General features: G+C 40.9%; 1 protein-coding gene and 1 long non-coding RNA gene across 3 annotated transcripts in view; both read right to left on the reverse strand.

Annotated features, from left to right (window-relative positions):
- Positions 1 to 1632: 1632 nt before the first annotated feature.
- LOC309530033 lies at positions 1633 to 3270 on the reverse strand. The gene is made up of 2 exons (XR_014218597.1): positions 2046 to 3270; positions 1633 to 1940 (listed from the first exon to the last, which is right to left on the reverse strand). It is a non-coding gene; the product is annotated as an uncharacterized lncRNA (long non-coding RNA).
- Positions 3271 to 3321: 51 nt separating this feature from the next.
- The window catches only part of ADGB (androglobin), a 67440-nt gene continuing 43952 nt past the window's right edge, over positions 3322 to 26809 (reverse strand). The window contains exons 24-35 of one of the 2 annotated variants that reach the window (XM_082215197.1): positions 26011 to 26145; positions 25255 to 25408; positions 24772 to 24959; positions 23811 to 23995; positions 22486 to 22682; positions 20449 to 20560; positions 18409 to 18593; positions 16981 to 17136; positions 13586 to 13688; positions 11711 to 11810; positions 10879 to 11062; positions 3322 to 3706 (exon numbers count right to left, since the gene is read on the reverse strand). In XM_082215197.1, coding sequence (XP_082071323.1) covers positions 3536 to 3706; positions 10879 to 11062; positions 11711 to 11810; positions 13586 to 13688; positions 16981 to 17136; positions 18409 to 18593; positions 20449 to 20560; positions 22486 to 22682; positions 23811 to 23995; positions 24772 to 24959; positions 25255 to 25408; positions 26011 to 26145 — 1870 coding nt within the window. In that variant the 3' untranslated portion in view covers positions 3322 to 3535. Of the gene's footprint in view, positions 3707 to 9213; positions 9651 to 10878; positions 11063 to 11710; positions 11811 to 13585; positions 13689 to 16980; positions 17137 to 18408; positions 18594 to 20448; positions 20561 to 22485; positions 22683 to 23810; positions 23996 to 24771; positions 24960 to 25254; positions 25409 to 26010; positions 26146 to 26809 lie in introns of those variants that run through there. The other variant, XM_082215196.1, reaches the window with a different exon arrangement.

Genomic DNA, 26809 nt, shown 5'->3' on the forward strand with positions numbered 1-26809 from the left:
AGTGGTTTGCCAAACGCTTACTGGTGAGTTCATGGTTGAGGTGAGGTGTGGATTTCCCAGCTCCCTGCTTTTGCAATCATATTACAGTGGTACCTTGGGTTACAGATGCTTCAGGTTACAGACTCCGCTAACACAGAAATAGTACTTCGGGTTAAGAACTTTGCTTCAGGATGAGAACAGAAATCGCGTGGCAGCAGCGGGAGGCCCCATTAGCTAAAGTGGTGCTTCAGGTTAAGAACAGTTTCAGGTTAAGAACGGACCTCCGGAACGAATTAAGTACTTAACCCGAGGTACCACTGTATATGAAATTTGGATCTTACCAGCGTAGCATGAGGGCAGACGAAGATGATGTCAGTCCTGCACACTGCAGTTGGGCCCAGTCCCGGGTTCAGGAGCTGTGAAATGGTGCCATCAACTTGTCTCTCCTCTGATAGCACTTATGAGAGCCTTGTAGCACACTTAGGTGGATGAACAGTTTAATACTGAATTTCTGCTAGAAATTATTCTCTTCTACCACAGCATCTTTCTCAGATGTAACAGGGATAAATTATACCTTTAGAGAGCATCAATTATAGCCAATTACTCACATCTAGAACATAATGAAGATTACTGTATTTTAATCAAGATGTGATTTTTTTTTTAAGTGACAAAGCTTTTGAGGCGCAAGTTACAGCAACAGCCAAGGTGACATTTTTCCACCTTCGCCACATCAAGCAGTTGGTCCCTTACCTTTCCCTCCCCGACCTGGCCACAGTGATCCATGCGATGGTCATCTCCAGGCTTGACTACTGTAATTCGCTCTATGCGGGGCTGCCCTTGAAGCTGTCCCAGAAACTCCAGCAGGTGCAGAATGCTGCAGCGAGGCTCCTCACGGGGTCTCTGCCATGGGAGCATATTCACCCAGTGCTTTTCAAACTGCACTGGCTCCCGGTGGAGTACAGGGTCAGATTTAAGGTGCTGCTTTTGACCTTTAAAGCCCTTCACGGCCTAGGACCCTTGTACCTACGGGACCGCCTCTCCCGGTATGCCCCACGGAGAGCCTCAAGGTCCATAAATAGCAACACCCTAGTGGTCCCGGGCCCTAAGGAAGTTAGATTGGCTTCAACCAGAGCCAGGGCCTTTTCAACTCTGGCTCCGGCCTGGTGGAACGCTTTGCCTCATGAGACCAGGGCCCTGCAGGATCTGATTTCTTTCCACAGGGCCTGTAAGGCAGAGTTGTTCCGCCTGGCCTTTGGCTTGGAGCCAATTTGATTCCCTCCCTCTCTTTCTTTTTTCTTTTCCTTCTCCTCCTGCGATGAGGCTACATTTTAATATTTTAATGTTTCAATATTTTAATGTTGTATTTTAATTTTGTTTTTAAGTTGTAATCATTCAACTTGTTTTTATTATTGCTTGTAAGCCGCTCTGAGCCCAGCCTTGCCTTGGGAGGGCGGGGTATAAATAAAAATTATTATTATTATTGTTGTTGTTGTTATTTTATTAAAGCTTTTATAATTCAGGAAGTGAAACTGTTACGTAATGTATGCTAGAGAGGTATACTGATAATGTACTCATTTCAGCCTACTAATTTGGATGCTTTATTATCATAGGTACACATATTTTGGGGGAGAAGGAGTTGCTGAGCAGCTGCTGTAACATCTTCTGCATGAAACATATTTATTACTATCATAGTGGATGAAGAATGAAAGCTAGTAAGGGGGGGGGGAGAGTGAGGCTTATATTCAGGCCAATACGATACATTTACTTTGCAACTTTCGTGCCAGGTGGCATACCCATTTGGCTCCACAGAACTACCTTGTGAGGTAGTGACCAGCTCAAGGTGACTTAGTGAGCTTCATGGCTGGGTTGGGGGGGTCTACAGTGGGGTCTCCCGAGCCCTAATTTGACCATCTAAATAAGCAGCCCATTCAGGTTTTCAGAGTGGTGTTCACTTCTCTGGGCTTCTTGAAAAGAATGGGAATGATTTCAACTTTTTGCTCCAGCTTTGGTGTTAGTTAAGGAATATATAACTTGTTATTTTACACACACAACCCCCCCCCCCACACACACGCCATGCTCTCTCCTATTTGTAGAGGTGTGCTTTCCCCAAGGCCTTTTTTCAGACATACATGGTTCTCTTCCCTCCTCCTCCAAGCTCACAAAAAGCCTGTATTGTTGGGAGACTGCCTGGTCCAAAATCACACACTAAGTTTTCTTGCCAAGCAGGGATTTGAACCCAGGTATCTGTAGGTATAACCCAACATAACAACCACTACAGCACCCTGGCTGTGATTTACATCTCTGGTTGCAGCAAAACTAAGCCACCAAAAATAGGGATTTGGAATTGGCGAGTTTTGTTGCAAAGCTGGAAGGCTGCCTGGATGCTAGGTTGCACTTGCACAGAATCATGTTCCATGGGGGCACAATATCATTCATCACATATTGTCAGTACAAGATGCCTCTGCAAATATATGGTCTACATCTTCAGTGAAACCTACCCCACACAAATACTGAAGCCTCTTGCATCTGTGGGCTGTAGCCCACAGTATCAGAGCTGACAAAGCCAATTAAGTAAGTGGTGGAACAGGACATCCAGAATCCAGAATGGATTCTAGCATGAGTGGCAGAACTTCAGAAGACTTCCAGATAGAAAAGTTGTGTCTGCCAAATCTTTTTCAAGCAGCGCCAGGTGAGCCCTCCCTTCTGCAGCGGCTTTGCCAGGGGAAAGTGCCATTTGACTGGGGAGGGGGGGAATGAAATCCATTTGTAGAACCACCAAGAAGACATTGCCACAGTGGGAACCAAATCATTAAATATTTGTAACAATACTTTTGGAAAGGCTCAAGCTGTATACAGTGAATAACCTTGACAAATGTCAACATAGTATGATAAGTTATCCAGCTTAAAAAATAAATAAATACAGAGAAAAGCCTCTGACATACAGATGAATGATATTATTTAAAATGCATTGAACTATAAAAGGGTGGTAAATGAAAAAACATTGCTCTATGATACCTCTCAATTATTTGAAATAAATAGGTGGCTACAACCAATAATTCATTGTATCATTCCGGTTTAACATTGCACTAGAGCATTTTAAATGTGGCATTAAAGTGAAGGTAAAGTCAAGTACAGTGGTACCTCGAGTTACAAACACCTCAGGTTACAAACTCTGATAACCTGGAAGAGTTACCTCGAGTTGAGAACTTTGCCCCAGGATGAGAACGGAAATCGTGTGCTGGCGGCGCAGCAGTAGCAAGAGACCCCATTAGTGAAAGCACGCCTCTAGTTAAGAACGGACCTCCGGAACGAAATAAGTTCGCAACTAGAGGTATTTTAATAGGCTAAGAGATTGTGAGTTCCTCTGTTTCTCAAATCCTCCGAGAGCTGAACACATCGGTCACGCAGATGGTCAGTCCAGATGGAGATGTGAACTGCTTTCCATTGAGTCTAATGGATGCTTCTGATATGGAGGGATGCAAGCACACACCTGGCCCATTAGTCATACAAAGCTTGACTGTAGCTGGGTCTATGCCATAGCAGAGGCCTTCTAAAGTCAGTAGGTGCGGTGGTCTGTACATGCTTCAACCGTGGGTTTTGCTCTTCTTTTTCTTAGCTCAGCATGGATAGTGGTCTGGTCTTCCTTAGTTTGATATTTTCTTTTTAGCTTCTTTTTTCTCTGAAAGGCACCTCTACCCTCCATTGTTGATCTGTATTTCCTATTTTTCTTAAAAAGAATAAGCACATTTATTTAAATTAAGCCTGACACAATCTGGATTAATGTTGCACGGTTCCTTGCTTATACTTACAGTATTTGGGGAGGGAATACACACAACCCCTTTCCACAATATGAGGGGACATGAGAATTGCATCGCCTAGCCATGGCCCTTTGCATCGGCCAGATATGCCCTCCCTGCAGCCCACAGTCATAAGCTCAGCCTTAATGGGCATTATAAACTCAGCATTCCTCCACGGACTCCTGGAAGTCCCGGCCAATCAAGATTTCCCATCATTTGGAGGAGCCATACGTCTGTACATCCTTACACATGCAGGGCCCATTACCACTGAGCCTGAACCATCAGAGAAGCACGACCTAGCCAGCACAATCCCACTTTCTCCTCAACATGCAAGGGGTGTTTTCATGAACACCCTGTTGCCAACCTGTAACTACCGACTGTTCTGTTGTGTAATGATAGTGAAACTGGGTCTCTGCGCAGTTGTGCTTCTACAGCTTTGTACTTAAAAATATGGTAAGATAGGAGCCAACTTCTAGGGGCCAAGGGGGTCTATGCCCCCTCCAATAAAATATTTGTGGGGGCCAGGGGCTCCCAAAGTTGCCTTGCCATTTAAATGATGTGTGTGTGCACCATGTGATGTGCTTGCTTATGTGGGGTAGGGCTTACCTAGGCACTTCAATATTTTATTCAAGTTGGCACACCTGTAAGATACTGAGCTTTGTGCATCTGTGAAGGGAAGCAGTTTCCTGTGACCACAGCTCTGACCATGTCAGCCTAGAGTGACCACCCCTACTCCTCAGGCTTTTGTAAGACTCATATCTGTCATGAGTAATAAGAAAAAGCAATTTATACATTTATTAAAAATCACTTTATTTCTCATAGTCTTATTACTAGGGCTGCCATTCAATAAAAAATGTAGTTGATTAATTCTGTAAGATTTAGTCAATACTTTTGTGCATAAATTTGCATATGATAATACAATTGTGCTTGTAAAAGTCTTGCTTTTAGACAGCAGCAAAAAAGTTGCCGCATGGTAGAAAAAGCGTGCCTCCTTTCTAAACAGACACATTGCGGTTTTTATAACTGTGTGCATTAAAAATACTTTTTTTATAAAGAAACAACCTGTGGCCTGATTAATTAGAGGCACCTTTAGTCAAACGAAATGTTCTAAATTGATTAATTTATTAGGCTAATTCAATGAATGTTGCAGCCTTTACATATCACACATTTAACACAAATAGATAACAAGGGAGAGAAGCAACAAAAAATAAGTAAACAAAATATACAAAGGTGAATGAAACAGAATTACATAGCATACAACTGAAAGCAATTCAAAATACAAACAAAAACTAAGAAAAATGATCAATGGAGGCCCTGCAAGGCTTCCCCTTAGTTGGAAATTGTGAATGGAGCGTCACCTCCTCCCAGACATTATGGAATATAGAACTACAAAAGCTGCAAGCTCTACACAGGTGCTATTTCCCATTAAACAAGAGGCCTTGCAGCATCTCTCCAACATGAAAGTGAGACCTCTCTGATTCCCATTACTCCCCCCACCATGCAAATGTTCAGGAATAATTGGATGGTGGTGGGCACAGGGTTCAAATCCCACCTCAAGTCAGGGCCAGGTCAAAAGGAACTACACCTGATACAAATAAGGTCAGACTTTTCAAGTGTGTGTGCATGCATGCATGCCTGTCAAAGAGAATCACATTTTTAGTTCTTCACTTCCCATTCAGAGTCTCACAGCATCATTACTCAATGTGCTTGAAGTTGAATTACAGAGTTGGAAGGGACCATGAGGATCATCTAGTCTAGGGTTGTCACATCTTAAAGAGCAAAAAAGAGCACAGCCCGAGCCACTGCCAGCCCAAGCCAGGGAAAGAGGCAGGCAGATGCGTGGGTGTGTGGGGCTGCCGTGCATTTCTCTTCCTGGCTCGGGCTGACAGTGGCTGCAGTGTGCAGAGCACCCATGCCCATCTTTCCCTGGCTTGGGCTGCAAGCAGCCACGGCATGCAAAGCAGCCTGAGTCACCCACGCCTGAGCTGCCTGCACCCCCCAAAACTGAACCCCCCAAACCTGACACTTGCTATACATGTAAACATCCCCCCAGATGGGTGTGTAGGCCCCCCCCAAAAAAGGACATGTCTGGGATTTCCTGGATGTAAGGAAACCCTAATCTATTCCAACCCCTGCAGTACAGGACTCTTTCACCCAATGTGGGGCTTGAAGGCATGACCCTGAGATTAAGAGTCTCGTGCTCTACTGACTGAGCTATCCCTATACAACCCTATACCTTGGTTGTCAAACTTTATCTGTTCCGGGAGTCCATTCGACTCCTGGAACCGTTCGAAAACCAAGGTGCGGCTTCCTGCACTCAATTGGAAGCTGCAGAAGCCGCGTTGGATGTTCAGCTTCCAAAAAACATTTGCAAACCGGAACACTTACTTCCGGGTTTGCGGCGTTCGGGACCCGATTTGTTCGGGAGCCAAGCCGTTCGAGAACCAAGATACCACTGTAATGCTGCAGGAAGCAAGGGTTTCACAACCCTCTTGCTACTGCTACTAGTTAATATTTATTAAGTACCAAGATTCCATAGTGTTGGTTCAGAATGCAAACGTGATGTATTAGGAGGGGAGTGAGGGAGAAGCCACATTAATCGCCCCAACCTCCTTTGAAACACCACAAGCAAGCAAGCAATCAAAGGAGAAAATGATAAGTACTATGGGGCCCAGCCTCCATCAGTACAACTTGAGTAAACAACAGGGGCTTGGTGTAGTTACAGGACTGCTTCACACAACTATCAAAGACCAGGAGAGTACTAGAATTCTCAATTCACAGGCAGCTGCTTAAAATCTGTGCTGATGATCATAGAATCATAGAGTTGGAAGAGACCACAAGGGCCATCGAGTCCAACCCCCTGCCAAGCAGGAAACACCATCAGAGCACTCCTGACATATGGTTGTCAAGCCTCTGCTTAAAGACCTCCAAAGTAGGAGACTCCACCACACTCCTTGGCAGCAAATTCCACTGTCGAACAGCTCTTACTGTCAGGAAGTTCTTCCTAATGTTTAGGTGGAATCTTCTTTCTTGTAGTTTGGATCCATTGCTCCGTGTCCGCTTCTCTGGAGCAGCAGAAAACAACCTTTCTCCCTCCTCTATGTGACATCCTTTTATATATTTGAACATGGCTATCATATCACCCCTTAACCTCCTCTTCTCCAGGCTAAACATGCCCAGCTCCCTTAGCCGTTCCTCATAAGGCATCGTTTCCAGGCCTTTGACCATTTTGGTTGCCCTCCTCTGGACACGTTCCAGTTTGTCAGTGTCCTTCTTGAACTGTGGTGCCCAGAACTGGACACAGTACTCCAGGTGAGGTTTGACCAGAGCAGAATACAGTGGCACTATTACTTCCCTTGATCTAGATGCTATACTCCTATTGATGCAGCCCAGAATTGCATTGACTTTTTTAGCTGCCGCGTCACACTGTTGGCTCATGTCAAGTTTGTGGTCAACCAAGACTCCTAGATCCTTTTCACATGTACTGCTCTCAAGCCAGGTGTCACCCATCTTGTATTTGTGCCACTCATTTTTTTTGCCCAAGTGCAATACTTTACATTTCTCCCTGTTAAAGTTCATCTTGTTTGTTTTGGCCCAGTTCTCTAATCTGTCAAGGTCGTTTTGAAGTGTGATCCTGTCCTCTGGGGTGTTAGCCACCCCTCCCAGTTTGGTGTCATCTGCAAATTTGATCATGATGCCCTTGAGTCCATCATCCAAGTCATTGATAAAGATGTTGAATAAGACCGGGCCCAAGACAGAACCCTGTGGCACCCTACTAGTCACTCTTCTCCAGGATGAAGAGGAAATGATGTTGTTGAACCTTAGAGCTGGGCCTAGGTTAAAACACAACAGTTTTTACTGCTGATTAGAGAAGAGAGATTACAGGCAAGCAATGCACCAATCTCAATATTGTTGCCACAGGAGTTCTCTAAAGTCTTGAAAAAGATGCTTGACAAATATGCAGTGATTGTGCAAATGGTATTGCTATTGTGTGCATGGGGGAAGACTTCACTGGCTTTCGCATGCGGCCATTCACAGAGGACAGATGGAGAAAATAGGGATGGAAAATAAAGTACTAACTTTGAGAAATACACTGGTGACAGAGAGGATGTAGCAGAGGAGCTAAAAGGTGAATTTCAGTAACGACTTTTCAGGAAAGTGAGTGCTGAGTACTGATGGGTGATTTCCCATCAGCCAACATCAGACTGACTTGGAAAATAAGTCAAACTACTTTACAAAATTGAAATACCTTAGCTTCTTTCCCGAGCCAACCCAATTTCAGAAGTTATTTACCATCCCAGCCTGCAAAACACTCACCACCTATGATTGCCAATCCCCCAGTATTTATTTCTAAGCAACAAATTTTCCAACTTGGAGTAATAGAATAGAGTGTTTTCCTGGACAAAAAGTATTTTGTTGCTTCCTTTTCTTTCTATTCATCATCCAGCTAGGGTGCTTATGGGAGAAACATCTCCCAGCTGGACAAAATAAAGGCCAGTGAAGATGCAATGCCACAGAATGAGATTAGTCAGTGCTCGCCTACGTGGGCTATGACACACTGCCAATAAGCAATGCCTGGTAGTGTGAGAAAGGTTCTGGGATCTAATACCTGTGTCATTAAAGGAATTTGGATTCACAGATTAGTCTGCTGCATTTCTACCAAGCAAAATTATTTATCTTGCCATCCTTCTAATTTAAATGTCAGGATTTTGCAGAGCATTTGTTCAAGCTAATCTAAGAACATACCATACTCCTTTAAAGTACTAACTGTTGCAAAGGGAAACAATACTCTCAGTTGGTAGAGAACTAAACAAGGATGAAAAATGATAGGTTATGTGTAGGATTTGGATGAAACTAGCTCCTTGAGAACTGAAAGTAAGCTGATAAAAATATATCATTGAACAATGTTCTGAGCATGATTTGTAAACGTTCCTTTAGTTATCACAGATGAGAATGAGGCATCCTCATCTTTTGTCATTTTTTTGTAACGCTAGGCATAACCTTTCACAAACTCTCTCTCTTCACTAGAAAAGGTGAAGAACAAAGACAGCCCAAAATACCAATACTGAGATTCCTAAGAATATTTTAGCGTTACTCTGCTGTGTCATGTACTTTGTAGGCTGTGTGTCTAGATTCATATATCCTTCCCCCCTCCCCCAATAGTTACTTCTACAACAAGGGGTTCTAGAGCTGTTATTGCACTTCATAAAATCCATAAATATATAGCAAAATGGCAACCAGAAGCAGGCACGTGGTCAAGTTTTGCTCAGAATTTTCTTTTTCAGGGTTTTTTTTTTACTTGTATCACCACCTCTTCGCCCAGCAGAATGGTTGAGGGTGGTACCAAGGTAACTCTCCTTTCCATTCCACTAGACTTCTTTGATTTAGATGCTCATTTATTCTAAAAACTGTCTGACAATACTGAAATGCATATTGGTAATTCTGTTGCAAACATTTATTGCAATTAAAGCATAAAAATATAATGCCAAAGTAATGGCATACAGTTATAATTTTAAAATCAATTTTAAAATCAATATCATTTAAAGATTATAAAAGGATTTCAAAAATAACACTTGGAAAAAAGACAGAGTTGCATTCCAAAATACTGCAAAAACCGGTGTTCTTTTCTGACCAGTAAGGAGGTTTACCCAGCTTCTATTTCAAGCAAATTTACTTTTTCTTCCCTCCTTTTCCTCCTTTTCCTCCTCCCTTTTTCTTCTTCTGCACATCTGGGGTTTTCTTTTCTTGCTCTGCTCGAAGAGCGGCTTCTTCAGCTGCTAGTGCTTCTAATCTTAAGCGCTCAGCTTCTAAGAGCTTAGCTCTGTATGCTTCCCGGACGCTGAGCACCCTGCCCCGTGCTTCATCTAAGGATGCCTGTCCAAAGACAAACACATCCACTCTATTCAAAATTAAACCTATAGGTATATAATAAATCTAGTGCCTAGTAATATTTTAAGTACTTCATTTATTCCATAAATATGTGGGTCCTTTCCTTTTCTCAATTACATGGCTTAATTGTCAGTTTTGTTTAATTATATCAAATGGGAGAAACTATCGTTTACCTTTTCAAGTGTATACTTATATATCTTGGGTGTATACCTAAAACAACAACCAAATACAGTGGTACCTCGGGTTACAGACGCTTCAGGTTACATACGCTTCAGGTTACAGACTCCGCTAACCCAGAAATAGTGCTTCAGGTTAAGAACTTTGCTTCAGGATGAGAACAGAAATCACGCGGCAGCAGCAGGAGGCCCCATTAGCTAAAGTGGTGCTTCAGGTTAAGAACAGTTTCAGGTTAAGTACGGACCTACGGAACGAATTAAGTACTTAACCCGAGGTACCACTGTATTTTGAGCAGATTTCAGTGTTCTAAAACTCTGTAACACTTACTTCACAACCAAGAAAATTGCACAAAGAATTCCTTACTTATTATGTGACACCAGGCCTTTTCTACCTATGGAAAAATTCTGCATCTTGATACAAGAATGTTAAAATGCAACAAATGTTCTAAAGTATAAGACACATCAAATGTGTATGCAATTTGTTTGATTTCCAGATTATTACAAGATGTTATTTCCCACAAGTCTGTAGTAGCATAGAAGGTACTGCAATAAAAAATCCTAAGTATTATCTCTTCAATACTGTGGGTTGCACAACTTTTATGAATATTTTAGTTACCTAGAGCTCATGTATATTTTCTCACGAAGTTTTTATTTTTCTAATGACCACATAGATGTATTATACTGAAGGTTTTTTAAAGATGTGTGTCTAGGGGCTGCTTGTTCATACATAACTCTAAGTAGCAATACTAAAGAAACTGCCTAGGGAGCAAGCCCCATTGAACCCAGCAGGACTTCTCTGAGTAAACATGCACCGGATCATGTTACTGCAATTTCTGGTCACTATAACTGCATGTTGTACTTCCTCTCCATCCTCAGCATGCCAGATTTGGATTGATGATAAGAAAGAAAAGGAAGTGAAAGAAAATCAGGAAAAATATGAACTGAGCAAAAACGTAACAGGTAAGTATAAATAAATAAACAAACAAATAAATAAATAGACATTTATTCAAATGATTAACAGAATTATGCATACTTACCTGAAGATGGTCATACATATCAAGTACATTTTGCTTCAACCAATTCCTAGCCGTGTGTTCTTGCCCTCTGTGTTCTCCAACCATCTCTCGAAATTGTCTAAAATGATTTATTTCTTCTGCCTTACGCATCTCTTGCTCTTGAATAATAGCTTCATTTTTCAAGACAGGTTCAGGTAGTGTTTTTCTGTGGGTAAAGCAGAGATTAAATAGTTCCCTTTGATGTGCTGCTTAGTTAGCTCAGAACCAGATACACTCCATCTCCATAGCTTTAGGAGCAGGACATGCTTAGACAATGGGATTAGGCACAAATGCGACCACATGGTGTACTGCTAAATATAAAGGCATATAAAGGTCTGTATCCGAGGAAGCCATCCTTTTCGCAAAAGGACTTTTGATTGAGCGGAATGAACTTTTCAAGTGCATGTTGTGCTCCCAACCCTCTAGAGGGGAAGTGCCGTCACACAAGTGGGAGTTCTTGTGCTAATGGGATAACTTCATGGGATACAACTAACCATAGGAGCTAGAGGAGTACTTTAAAATATTTCTTAGGTTTGCCATATTTCTGGAATTTCCTGGCCATATATGGAATACTGCATTTGGCAACAGTGTCCAGGTGGAAATCGGCAAAATGTCCGGGATGTATGGCAACCCATGCTGGCGGTGTCTATTTTGCCAAACTTCCATCAAAGTCATTTTTTTGCAAAACCAAACCAAAAAGCTCAACAACTTTTCCGTCACTGTTTGCAATACGGCAACCCTACATTTCTTAACTTTTACACATTAAAAATATATATATGTTGTAACCAAACTTTAAACACTTGCTGCAATTTACCTAATATAGGGAGAGAGGTCTAAAGCGAATTCCTTTCGCTGCGTTTCAGCAACTACTCCAGCGGGGGACACCGCTAGTTCAGAAACAGGAGAAGCAGTCCCTGACCAGAAAAAAGAAACTGGTCAAAACTTTAGTTCCAAATTATCCCAGACTATGAATACATGATAGTTATATATTGACCTGATCCAAAGATATAAATATGCACCAGCATGTATATTTGCAAAGTGACATGATGATCAGATGGCCAGTGAAGTCACCTTTACCTAAACCGAACTGCTGCCTGGTAGAAGAGCTTGGGCTCTATCCCAGTCTATAGAAACATATTGTCAGTACTGTCAAAGTTAGCATTTTTTTACCCATCTGAATGAAACTGCAGCTCCAGACCATGTCTGTCTATGTATGAGATCCCTGGTTGCACAGCAAGGTGTGAACCTTTCTCCTTGTGCCATATTTCCTATATCCTTCCAATCACTAGGCTACAGATTTAATTAGCTGGCTTCCACTCCATTCCTGGGCATAGCTGTCAACTTATCCCTTTTCTTGCGAGGAATCCTATGCGGAATAAGGGAATTTCCCTTAAAAAAAGGAAAACGTTGACAGCTATGTTTCTGGGACCAATACAAAGTGCTGGGTTTAACCTCTAAAGCCCTAAAATGACTTAGGGCTGGGTTACCTGACAGTTCACCATCCCCCATACATATCTGGCCAGACGTTGCAACTTCCTTGGAAGCCCTCCTCCAGGTTTTCTACCTAATTAAGTGAGAAAAAACAGCTACAAAGGAAAGGTGGTGGTATCTCCCCATTTATGGAATGTCTCCCCCGCCCCCCAAAAGCTTGCCTGGCACTTCACTATGGTGTTTATGACACCAAAAGAAGACCTCCTTGTTTTTATAATTACAACCCATTGAGTGCTTCAGCTTTTGTGCAAGGGATTTTAAGCTAGTGTTAACTATTTTAAATTCTAGCTTTCTGCTTGCTTTAGTTGCTTTTTTGCTCAGCTTTTTTTGTTTTTGTAGCTTATCTTATTCCAGTGTAAGTGTTTCAACTGTAAATTATATTTTGTAATTTATGTAAACTGCCCAGAGAACTTAGTTGTATGAGTAATATACAAATGATACAAATGCAATTGACAGAAAGACAGATATCTTAAGTGCATGATTAAATATGTGTGTATATACAAGAGCCATTAGGCCTTCTGACTGAGAGTCACACAGTGGATGTTAATCCTTCCTTCCATGCTGTTCTCCCGGGGGGGGGGGGAGTTGATATAGACACAAAGAGCAGCCTCCCTCCTGGGCCAAATGTCAGACTGCCAGGAGGATTTTCACTAGGAAAACAGCGAGGGAAACATCCTTCCTCCAAGCTGCTGCCCCTGACTTGGATCAGAGGCCTGTGCAGCATGGTTGTTTATGTTGTGAACCACCCTGAAATCTACAGGTATAAGGCGATATACAAATTTAATAAATAATAAATAATAATAATAGTTTGGACTGCAGTATTTTTGCTAACATGCATTCCAAAAGCAAGGTATATTCAGAAGTGACTTGAAAAGCAGCATATGATAGAAGTAAAGAATATTTTGCCTGTTACCAACACAGCCTGGTTGGTAATGACACCCATTTTATGGCAGACAGAAATTACTATTTCATTCCACAAATCCTACACCTGAAAACAGTTTCTTCAAGGTTTTCATAGGTAAGAAAGCTTGTATTATTTTAGGGTTGCCATGTGTCCTCTTTTTCCAGGACACCTTTCAGTGGTAAAATTTGAGATAAATTGCATTTATTTGCTTTGAGTGGCTGTTATAGCCATCATAGCATCCTCTTTTTTGCTCTTCAAAATATAGCAACCCTATTTATGTAGGCATACACATACCTGTTTCTCCTGAACTCACTCTAGTGCTGACACCGTCGGCCTCAGACGCAACAAAACCTTTCCGCGCACATTGATTAATAAACTGCATGCGCTCCTGAACAGCCTGTAAAGAGAGTTTTATTGCAAATATTTGAAGTACTGCATGCTATATTAATTATCAAGCCACTTTTATATAGGAACATTTTTAGCACTGGCAAAAGATATATTCAATAATTCATGAATTTTATAGATGCAAAAGCCAGAATTTTAGGCTAAAAGCTTAATATGATCATAAAAATTCTATGCATCCATGTACTGGTAAGCACTGGCTATCAACATGGATTTAAAGCCTCTTGGTTTTATCAATACCAACATGTATCTAGCATGGATATCTAAAAGCAATTATAATAGTTGTCCCACCCTCAAGTCTGTTTAGAAGATGCTTCCAAAGCCAACATCTTGTTTATGATTCCCAGTTCACATGTAAACAAACAAGATTGGCCTGGCCTGTTTGTTGTTGGGTTGGCATTGCAAACAGACTTGGGACATTGGGAAATAGGGTTCTTCTATACAGCGACAACTGGGGAAGCAATTTTTAACCCTCCCTTACTTTCCCACATAATATTGATGTTTATTGCAATAATGTGAGTCCAAATTAACACACTGTAGCCTTGGAATGCCTGTTTGCTCCAAATCAAATCCTGCCAACAGGAAGTCTTTTCGTGGATGACAGTCTCCAGGAAAAGGTTGCCAGGCAGGAATGCTCCCCTATATTTTATAATTTTGAAATGACTGACAAAACAGTCCTTGAGGCAGATCTACACAAAGCCAGGCAATACAAAGCAAGGTCATCCACAACCTTGTTGTCTGTGATGGAGAATGAGTAGGTGGTCACTCCCTTTCTTCCAGTCATGCCATTTTCCTTAAAGTAATCTGGAAAGCTATTATTTCCTTCCCCCTTCAAATAAGTTGAACTTGGGGAAAGGAGATTACCTCTTTTTGGAGGCACAAATTTTCAACAACAAAGAATGTGTCACAATTAGAGAAATGATCTCAATAACTGTCATCCAGATGGGATGGGGGAGGACCCGGCTTCTCAGACAGGAGAGCAGTGGAGCAGAATCCAAAACCAGAGGCAAGCTGGCGGGGAGTAGCTAAATACACACATCAAAATTAGGGGAGGCAGGTCCAATGAGTAGGTGATGGGTGCTAGTCTTCTTTCAACTCCAAAAGGCAGCTATTGTGTCTGACTTTGTATGGAGAAAGAAACTAAAAGGCATGCTACAGAAAGCCAGGATTTGACACGTCACTGGTTATGTTAGGAGACACATCTACTCAGGGCGGTCTTTAGCTTCTGCGCTGCCCAGTGCCCCCAAATTTAGTTTAGCTGCCCCCAAATTAACTTTTATTGAGCTTTTTTTGGGAAGGGCAAATCACTCACCTGTAACAACACAGTGGGAAAAGCTGCTTTTGTTTCCTAACTCATCAAGAATATTTGACGCTATGGGGTAGCAAAGCAACAGAGGAGTGGGGTGGGGACTTTCACTCCATTGCTTTTCATTGCTGCCAATCAAGAGGGACCGGTGTACAGCATTAGGTACACATTTGTCACCCCCCAGAATTCAGCGCTCGAGTGCCCCACACCACGGGTAAAGACGGCCCTGCATCTACTACCACATCTACTTCATGTGAGGCACTTATATGAATACATTTCTAAGAAAGACAGGAAAGTCTAAATCATTGCATGTCTGCTACATGCCCACTTCTCCCCTGTCTGACCACTAGTTTGTGTTTGAGCTGAATACTATCTTAGAGAACAAAAACAAAGAAATAAGCTTGCATTTTCTCACCCAATCCTTTGCCCATTGCCCCATAATAGAGCCACTGCTGGTAAGATGGCCACAATATACCAGGCATAGTCAATGTTAGGGCAAGCAACAGATAGATAGTCAAAAAGCCTGACATGGCATAAGACAGCTTCCTGTATTGCCTATGATGTTACCATAGCAACATAGGCACATGCATGTAATTGCAGTGGCATGCGAAACAACAATCTCTTCAGATTTGGTCTGGCTGTACAACAGTAGCATGTTATCATTGCACACCAAGAGAAAGTATCATTTAAATTTTGAGCTGAGCGGCTTAATTATTTTAATAAGTGACGGAGGTCTGGCTGACAACTGAATGATGAGTCACTGAATTAAAGCACACACATGGGTAAATGACTCATGTCACAACATTCAACTGCAGTGCTTGGAGTGACAGGAACAGAAACAAAAAAATCAACATTTTCTCCTTAAATTATGCAATTTTAAGCTGTTTGACTACTAGCTGTTAAAAAACAAAAACAACTGGGTACATGGAAAATGCACTGAATAAAGCACAATATTTTTAAAAGCAACTGAAAAGGGGAGATGATTAATGCGTATAAAAGAAAAAAAACACCTTGTTTTGTTTTTGCAGTCATGTTGATGCTCAGTTAGTAACATAAAATATGCCCTGCTGGAATGGATCAAAGGCCCGTCTAATGGAGCATTCTGAGTCCAACTGTGACAGGTATTGTCTTTTAAACATATTAGGCTGGATTAAACTAAGTTGTTGTGCTACCAGAATCCAGTGCAACGAGTAATGAGTCCCACTGTAGGACTCCCTTGCTCCCCCCTCTTCCCAAGTCAGCTTGGGAGGAGCAGGAGAACCCCTAGAAAAGTGGGAGGGGTGGGAAATCATTCTGTCTGGCCAGCACAGGGGTGGCATCTCCTAGGGGCTGAACACCCCCTCCCCCAAGTCCAAAGCACGGAGCCGGGCACAGTGTGGCCTCAATAGCCATGGCTCCTTCTCCTCTTCCTCCTCCTGCTATGGAGGGGAAAGAGGCTGGAAGCAGGCCCAGGCCGGTGGCGGCAGCAGCAGGAGAAGCCACGGCCATTGAAGCTGTGCTGCCACTGTGCTGAGCTCTGCCCCAGCTCCTCTGACTTCCTGACATCACATGCACTGTGCATCCCCCCTCCCCCCAAAAAAAACTTATTCAGAAGCTGGCATGTGTGGGCAAGCAGAAGCGCTTCTGCTGAGAGGGCAATTGCTTTGGCACAAAATTTAATTGCACCCATTGTAAGCCACCTCATGTTGGCTACTGTGATGAAAACAGCAATGTTAAAAATTGCAGCCATAACCGAGTCAGAATGTTACCAGCCAGCACTGTAAAGCATAGATGAAAATTCAGGGCTTTCACTGCCTAGTTGCCTACCGTGATTTATTCACATCAATCTCTCAGTTCAGCCTCAGCACTCACTCTTCAAACAGGAGTTTGATACTGAAAAATCTCTGCAGGGATTTGACTTTTTGGTTGGCATTTCCACACTACCCTGCTGAATCTTGGAACTCATTTTAAATGCATGTGTAAAACGATAAGCCCTGGTTACCTTAAGAGCTCTCCCTGGCTCCGCAGCCTCCCATGCTTGCTTCATAGCTTTGATCTCATCTGCTCTCTCAGTGTCTTTCCTCAAATCCAGTGCTTCTATTTCATTTTGTTCAACGACTAGACGTAAGATCCAGGAGGGTTTGTTAGGATCAGATTGCTGGAAATGAAATGCACAAAGCAAAATCAGAAGAGCACATATTGCTTTGAAACTCTCAAATGAATGAAAGAGCCAATTCATTATTGAGAAGCACTGTCCGTGATAGACTGTTATTGTCAAAGAATGCCAAATGCCACCCTCTGGTCTCATTTGACGTATGTGTGCTCAACTTTGCAAGAGAACCCGCAAGAGTTACCATCCCCAAAACTAGTCTGTTTCCCCCACACATGCAGCAAAGGCTGCTTTCAGTCAATATCTTCTTTAGCAGACAGGAGCAGTAATGGGTCAGTGGAGGGCTGGATTTGAAGTGAGCCCCAATGTGAGTTTTTTAAAACCTGGTTTCTAAACTGCGGTTCAGGAATGCCCCTATTCATGGCTAGCATATGACTGCCAAGAGAAATTTGTACAAATGGGGTAATTGCTGGGGAGGAAAGAGAGCATGTGATTCTGCTACCCAAACTATGAGAAGTCTTCGAGTAGCACTATGTTTATCATGGGCGCTAATCATTTGCAGCACATCAATGGCCTGAAAGGAGGGGGGGGACTCTTTTTCCATTTGCAAATGCTTGACGATGGTTGTTATTTGCCATAGCTAAGATATCAAGTTGCTTAGGGGGCTCTTGTGGATAATTAGTATTACTTGGCTTATCCAGGCCATCACCATGTAAAATGAAGAAATGTGGATGGAAACAAGTTAATGAAAATAAACAAGAGAGGCCACTTGAGTTGATCCAAGTAGATAGACGGAAGAGAACACCCTGAAAAGTGTGGTAATGTATTTCCACCCTCAAGTGGAGGTGTAGAGGAAGAGGAATCAAAAAATATTAAGGGTCATTAAATAAAGGGTCATTAAAATAAAGACGATGATAATTATGATAGTGGAAGATGTGAATGAAATGTGTATGAGGGGCAGAACCAGTTGTGAAACCTCTCAGTTGTCACAACTATGACATTAGTGATGCAAATTGCGATATTAATATTTCATTGCTTCAGCAAATTCAAATAGAATTTGAATTCAATTCAATTTACATTCCATTCAATTATACAGGATCTCAAGACAGCTGCCTACCCAGGCAGAGCTGAAATATAGCACAATACAGTGTGTGTTTCAGCCATAGCACTAAGAGGGAGGTTACTAGAGAGTGAACATATTGCATTTTTTTTTACTACTTTCCCCTTCACACCTGGAAAAATAAAGAAGAAATTTACCCTATACAACATCATTCAGATCATTTGAAAATTCGCTTTATGAACTCATTTATTTATTATTACCTGTGATTCGGGCCTAACAACAGTTACGGGTTTTTCTTTAGCAGCTTTTTCTGCCTTCTCAGTTGTTTTCTCCTTCACTTTTCGACCTCCTTTGGAAGAGCCTGCAGATTTTTGTCCTTCCATGTTGCTGTGAATGTCTGGACTTAGGACGCTTACACTTTCTTCATGTTTTTCAGTAGGACGTGCTGTGTAAATTTCATTGTAGTGTTTATTTATGCTTTCCATTTATGCTTCTGGAGCTACATAATTGTTTGTTACCAAAGAGTTTACTTTTAGGAAACAGGTCTTAAAAATTATGCAATCTCCCTTATTTATGACAAACTGATGTAAATTTCACTTTAAAAGTAAAATGTTCTGTCCTAGCTACTTAATTTGGAAACTAAAATCTACCCTAGATGGCACTGTTGTCTTACATTATGAAATATGAGGATGAGAGATGAAAGCTTATAGAAGTGGTTTTCTATTTTTCCATTTACACAATAGCATTTTCTGGAAATTATCAAGTGACATGTTCTTTTGATGCACGACTGTATCAGCATCTTTGAATGAAAAATAATAAATGTAACTTAGATCTTCTTGGGAGAAAAGCAATGACAAACCTAGACAGCATCTTATAAAGCAGAGACGTCACCTTGCCAACCAAGGTCCGTATAGTTAAAGCTATGGTTTTCCCAGTAGTGATGTGTGGAAGTGAGAGCTGGACCATAAAGAACACAGACCGCCAAAGAATTGATGCTTTTGAATTACGGTGCTGGAGGAGACTCTTGAGAGTCCCATGGACTGCAAGAAGATCAAACCTCTCCATTCTTAAGGAAATCAGCCCTGAGTGCTCACTGGAAGGACAGATCCTGAAGCTGAGGCTCCAATACTTTGGCCACCTCATGAGAAGAAAAGACTCCCTGGAAAAGACCCTGATGTTGGGAAAGATGGAGGGCACAAGGAGAAGGGGACGACAGAGGACGAGATGGTTGGACAGTGTTCTCGAAGCTACCAGCATGAGTTTGACCAAACTGTGGGAGGCAGTGGAAGACAGGAGTGCCTGGCATGCTCTGGTCCATGGGGTCACGAAGAGTCGGACACGACTAAACGACTAAACAACAACAACTTAGATCTTAAGAACAGTTAGTTGGATAACAGTGAGTGGTCTTAAGAATAGCCAGTCACAAAGAAGGTGGGCTGGCCAGCTGATCCCACACAGACCCAGGTGGAACATAGTCCATTGTACACAGAAAATTAAAATAAATAAATAAATAAATAAAAAGCACAGGCAACAGCTTCTTCCAATAGCTTCAGCCACAAGGGAAATAGGGCTGGCCACACTCAGCCCTGGATAGAACCATCACCACCTAAAGAAACCCAGTTTCATATCCTTTGACATGCATAACTATTTCAATCATTATAAAGGATGGTAAAAAAGTTATCATTTTGGGGCATGATTCAAAACAAATGGCACTCCAAAGTAGAAGTTGGAAAAATAAGACCTAATAAATAAATAAATAAATAAATAAATAAATTGTGACATCATTCTCGTAGTATCAGAGCAACAGTTCATCTTCAATTGTATGTTCATATTTGTTCATTTCAGTACACTGTTGTAAGAGAGGTAATAAGGTACACTAGCATACCAAAGAAGAAAAAAGCTATTCCCAGAGAAATTTGCACTCCAGACTTATTGAATTCCTAAAACCACCTACTAGGAAGAATGTCCCATTGAAATTCATGGCACATATTTCAGAGTAAAAATGCATAGGATTGCCCTGAGACGTAAGCACCATAGTTTTAATGGACTTGAGTATAATTGATTTTTTCTGGTTTGACCTCTCTCTCTCTATTTGATAAAGTTTTGTGCTAACATTCAGTAAAAACATTCTCAGGGTGGTATTAAAGGCATTTATCAGAAATAATTTACTATTTGTAAGTTCTCATACAATTCTGTTAAATGTAAGTTACATAATTAGCTAACTGAAATCAAAGAAATTGGTGTTTCAGTTATGACGTATTTTAATTAAAAAAAAGCATATAGCAAAGTCACTCACTCACCTTTGATTTCATTTTTTTCCAGTTCTCTCAGTGCCTGAACAAATACCAATTGGTTCTCAGTAAGTGGCCAACTATTATGCAACACTGAGGCTTGTATAATATACTTGTGAGGCTGTAAAAGCCAAATGCAGTAAATTACTTTTTTCAGAAATAATCACAGCTTCTTATTTTAATATTTTAAAAAACCTTGCTTTTAGCCATCACCCCCTTGACTGCTATCTTGGATTTCGGTAGGGAAGGAAAGAAGGGTCAAATAAGGTGCTTGAAGAATCTGAATGTGTTGAATTCATGTCCAAAACAACCTGATCTAAACCTCTCAGACTGAAATGCAGGTTGAAACTTAACTAGCCACCAGTTCTTTCACTTCTCTGAATGCTAAGATTCAGTTCTAGGCTGTTTAGTATCAAAATGTGCACTTAAATATGTATATTGAAATGACTTTTTGAATTTTTAGAAATGCACAAATTAATGCAGAAATGGAATGGGATTATGGGTAAAAGAGGCAAGAAATACCATGATGGGGTTTGCCCAACTATATGCCCCAGACAAGGGGGCTTGGTTTGGAGGAGCAGAAGAGAAAGAGCGGATTCAGTGCCCTATTGCTGCCTGCAAAGAAAGACAGAGCACACCCCAAGGCATTACTGGGCTGCCTCTTTGACAACTTGAGCATGCCCCGTAACTCCTTGTTTCCTACAGGTTCGCTCTGCAGGTGACTGTGCCCAGCAAAGGCATGGGTCAGCACAAGAGAGGAAGCAAACCATGACATACAAAAGCTGCCCTCTCTGTTACAGGTAAACTTGCACATATTACTTATATATTCGAGTTGTTAGTCGCTTGTTACACAGAGGTCTCCAAACAATCTGCAGCTTATTACAAACATAAGCATCAATACATTATAATATGAACATGTTCCTTGGATACCAAATATTGTACAGTGGTGCTTCGGGTTAAGTACTTAATTCGTTCCGGAGGTCCGTACTTAACCTGAAACTGTTCTTAACCTGAAGCACCACTTTAGCTAATGGGGCCTCCTGCTGCTGCTGCGCCGCCGGAGCACAATTTCTGTTCTCATCCTGAAGCAAAGTTCTTAACCTGAAGCAATATTTCTGGGTTAGCGGAGTCTGTAACCTGAAGCGTATGTAACCTGAAGCGTATGTAACCCGAGGTACCACTGTATTACCATGTGTTTATTTATATTGTATAGATTTAATATCAGCTGAGGAAGCCCTTCGGGGTGAAACAAGGGAGATATCCGGAAACTTTGTTCTGCCCAAGTTAGCAGTTTGCAGCTGCACCATCCAGCTAGTGTCAGCAGTCTACATCAGCTGTGTTGTTCTCGTTACCTTGAGGACTTTTCTATTGTCACCTAAGGATTGTGTTATACAGAAACTTACAGGAACAAACAATAAGAAAGCCTAAGGATTGTGTTATATAGGAACTTATAAGGAGAAACAATAAGAAAAGATAAGTAAAGAAGAAATGTATTAATATTGTAATTAGTCTCATAGGTTATATACCGTACATATGAACTGTATATGTTGCACATACTGGGCTAGACCTTTACATTAGGAAATAACCAATAAAATGTTTACAGTTATTATTATTCAGCTTGTTGCACTTTGTGTATTGTGTTACACCTGAATACAGCCACCACAAGTATGTGCCTCCATTTGGCCATTCAGTAGCCCTGGGAAGAACAAAAGCACCATTTTAACAAGCTAGAGTGGCGACTTGGCAAGATAACCCCACTGCTGGTGGTGCCTTGTTCTGTTTTGCACAAAGCGTTCTGTTCTTCCTTTTCATCTAATTCCAAACCCACATTTAGCAGGAATCTTGAATTACCTGAACCTTGTTTTCATCTTCTTGTTTTAGATAACGCTCCCCTTAGGAAACACGATACCTAAGAGTTCACTCCTGGGGAACTGCTTTGTTCAACCTTCCACAGGAACTTTAGGATACGATGTTTATTACACTAAGAAGCAATGTAGTAGGAATTATTCTCAAAATTCCTCCACAAATATATTTAAGATCTCTCACCTGCTGAAATAAGTTTTCATCAAGAACAGGGGTAACAATAGTTTCTTCTTCTGTTGAAGTTGGGCCTTCCTGTGACATCTTGACTGCAGACTTGACATTCTTCTGAGCTGCCACAGTACCTTTTTTCTTAGAGACTGCAACTACTTCAGGTTCCTTTTTGGGAGTGCTTTGGGCAACTCCACCTTTACTTGATGTTGCTGGAAGAGGCAATAACATTTTAAAGAGTATTTTAGCATTTAGTCATTTGTCTTACTAATTTCAATTTTATATCTACTTCTGTAATTCTCTCCTTCTCCTGCTTTACCTACTTATCTACTGACTCTTTCTAAGGATTTACATCCCAACCTTCATAAACCTTCCCAGGGAATTTTAAAACATAGTAAAATAAATAATATAATACTAAAATACAGATAACCACAACTTCCAAAATGCTGATATCAAACAGTATAAAAATTAGATAAAATACCTATATAAATGCAATGAAAAAATAAGAAGTCTTCACCTGACACCTAATTGAGAGAGCCAAGTCTCTTCAAAGACAGCATGTAATAATTAGGTACCACCACCAAAAAGGCCCAAACTGTTTTTCACCCATTAAATTTATAATAGCAGAACGTCCCAAATAATATTTCAGTGAACAGGCAGGCGCGTATGGAAATTGGTGGTCACACACACACACACACACACACACACTCCTTTAAGTTGAATAATTCATATTTTAAAATGGAATTTGGTCTCTTTGCTCTTTATTCTTTTGAATAATGCACGTCTGAATAATAATTAATCCAGAAAAACAGCTCAGAACTGTTTATAAGGAGCTTATAAATGTCGATTAATCTTGGCAAAATAATTGCTTGATTGGAAGCTTGTTAGTTCTAAGTAAAGCTTAACTGTCAGAATGAGGAAGTATCACTTTGCTATTCCTGCTATTAGCTGCTGTGAGACTTCTAATAGCACCCTAGTGGAAATCTCTAGAGACAATGCTCAAATAGATGTGGTGTAGCAACATATGAGATATGGCTCTCTTGGAACACCTAACTTACCACTGTAGGGTAATTTGAGGGGAAACAGAATTTGATTCACTTGACAAGGAATGGTATACCCATTCTGCATGCTCTGATGGTCTATATGCCAGAAACCGATTCAAAATATGCAAGCCTGATCACTCAGCAGCAAGCATGACAAAGCAAAGTCAGTAATCCTTAAATGAGGTCTTAGCGTATGCCACAAATTATTAACGCAGTTATTAAGGCAGGTGCACATGCAAATGTGTTGGCAGTCTCTTTGTCCACAATAATCATAGCAATTCAGTTTACCATACTTACACATGCTACTTAGAGGCCGCTCATTAGATATGAAATAAAACGCAGGAACAACAGCATGACCCTTCCCAACAGAGTGCACCATTTCTTCCTCAGAGTCCAGAACTTGCACTTTAATGATTACATCTGGCTTGGAGGTCTGTACTTGCACAGTAGCCATAAGTGGTGTTGTTACTTTTATTGCATACCTGAAGGAGAAGGGGGAGTAAAGATATATAGTTAACTGAGGCAGATTTTATTATTTTCAGCAAGTCTAAGATCTCAATCCTTAAAATAATGTTATTCAAGAAGGCAGCCTAGCCCCAGCTCAGCAAGCTTTGAGATGGAAGTTAAGACAAATGTTTAGAACAGTCCATTTGCTGCTATGGAAACCAGTTATCAAAATGAAACTGCAGTTAAAATGCCAAGATTGACTACAATAAACTTTCTGAACAAACATTAGACAAATGATAAAAAAGAGGCCTGTGTAAAGCCCTGAGTACCTTAGGAACAATCACATACATGTTTGCACAGATGTGAGTCACTACTGAGTTCAGTGTGGTTTACTCCTTCATGTTTTTAGAATATAAACCTTATTTCCTAGATCATGCAAATGTCTTGAGATGAATGTGAGATAGAAAAACAACTTTCATGTCTGACTTTCAGAAAGACCAGGACTTGACCCAGCATTTTAGAATGCCCAACGAGGTGCATTTGGGGAAAGATACAAAAGCGTTACTGGGACAGCTCAGTTAGCCAGGGCATAAGACTTAATCTTGTGGGTTTAAGCCCCACATTTGACAAAAATAATCATGCGTTGTGGGGGTTGGACTAGAATGACACTCACAGTCCCTTCCAACTCTAAAATCTTATGATTCTATGATTACTACTCATTAATGTTTCAGTAAGGAATATGCTCAAAGTAACATATGAACACTCAAATAGGGTACATATGCAAATACCTTTGCTGTTTCCTCAATTTTACCTGAATATAATATTCTTAGCATTTGGTACATAGTAGTCCTTAACTTCTTTAATGGAATATACATTGTTTATAGTCTCACGAGAAAGAACTGGAAGGGGACTGTAGGAACCTATGAGTCGAAGCCTCCATTTCCCAGCCAACACTGGTGACTCACCAGTTTGAACTTCAGCCATAAAAGTATATCCTCTCTGAAATTAAAGTTAATTTTGTTAGCTATTAACACAAGTAATATGATACAATAAGTAATGGTAAGTAAAGAGTAAATATTATAGCTGCTGCTGATGCAATACTGTATACCCCAAAATGGCCCTACAATATTCAAGACTTGTACATTATGAAGAATTACAGGTTGTGTTGTTGCATTCACAGTACCTGGGGAAAATAATTGTTATTTATATCAGTGTGTAGTAACAGGTCCTTTGTATCATTTTGTTAGTAAGTTAGTAGTACTGTAATTACAATGAAGATGTTTGTATTTATCACCTTATTTTTTGTATAAAGATGGGGTGCAACCCTGAGAAAGATCCGAGGCATTTCTTCCAATGTATCATTGTCTACGACATGCAATGCGCATGTAGGTATGGAAGAATAAAATTTTGCTGCTATGATCATATCTTCTGGAACATAAAACACCTCTCTATAATAAAAGGGAGAAAAGTGTAAAGTAAGGATAAGGGGATCTGTCTATCTCCAATTCATGCCATTTTTGCAGGTTTTACCCATACAGTGGTACCTCAGTTTACGAACTTAATCCGTTCCTAAACCGAAACTGTTCTTAAACCAAGGTGCGCTTTCCCTAATGAGGCCTCCTGTCGCAAACTAGGACATTGCTTCTGGTTTTGCGGAGTTCGTAAACCGAATCATTCGTAAACAGGTACCACTGTATTTCCATGTCACTTCCACCATGAATCTAATTTTTAAAAAATACGTTTAAAATGCCTATTTACGGGCAGATTTTGACATGCTTAAACTGCCTAGAACTGCACAACATTCAAAGAAGGGTTGCAATCTAGTGAATATCAAAGTTCTGATCCACATGTCAGTTCTAGAGATGGTGATCAGATAATTTCATATCAAAATTAACGAAGACTGAATTCCTCAAGCATGACCTTCATGAACAAGTACAAGAATGTTTCAACATGTGGTCACTTGACTTCCATTCACACAAACAGAATTAGCAGTTAAACTATAATATGATATAGATGGGTCTGTATGTGACTCATCAATAACAAACCTCACCTGAAGACCACAAACCAAAAATTTGCTGGCTGGTCCGCATATGTTACAGTATAATCAGCAAAAGATGTCTTAGTCCACTCATCTTCAGCACAACGGTATTTTTCAAGTGACTTACATTTACTTTTGAACATATCTCTGTGAAACACAACAAGAAGAATATAAAATAATCAGTTGAGATCATAACCAACAGTACTGAGCTTCAAGCTGCCTCCACTCTATATATACATAAGATATAATAGCATCCCAAATATTAAGCAGTGGCTACTGTATTATGAAATAAATGCCTTCCCCAACAAGCAACAAATTACTTGTGGCAGAGGCATATCAAACACTTTAAGTGTGGGTCTACTCAATCTCACAAATGAGGGATCAAGCCTTCCAGATGCTGCCAAACTACAACTCTCATCAGCCCCAGCAAGCAAGGCCAATGGCTTCCCCACACCAGAATAAACAGTAGGAGTCTGATTTAAAGGGCAAAAGGAATATGGGGATGAAGGGTGCTGAACTATATCCCAATCTGAGGATTACCTCTGTTTAACTGGGATTTCACTTCTCTGTCAGCTTGAATCTAATTGGGAGGTGAAAGCAGCTGGAGCAAAAACCGCAATAAGCTCAGGTTTAAAGCCTCACTACACACCTTTTTTGCTCTTAAAGCCAGACCTCCCTTGTTCCTTCTGCTTTATGCTTAATTAGCCAGACCTATAGTTCATGCTGGCCACATGACCTGGAAAAACTGTCTGCGGACAAATGTCAGCTCCCTCGGCCAGTAAAGCAAGATGAGCGCCGCAACCCCAGAGTT

This window comes from Podarcis vaucheri (genome assembly GCF_965113315.1).
Source record: "Podarcis vaucheri genome assembly, chromosome: 3".
Classification (NCBI taxonomy): domain Eukaryota; kingdom Metazoa; phylum Chordata; class Lepidosauria; order Squamata; family Lacertidae; genus Podarcis; species Podarcis vaucheri.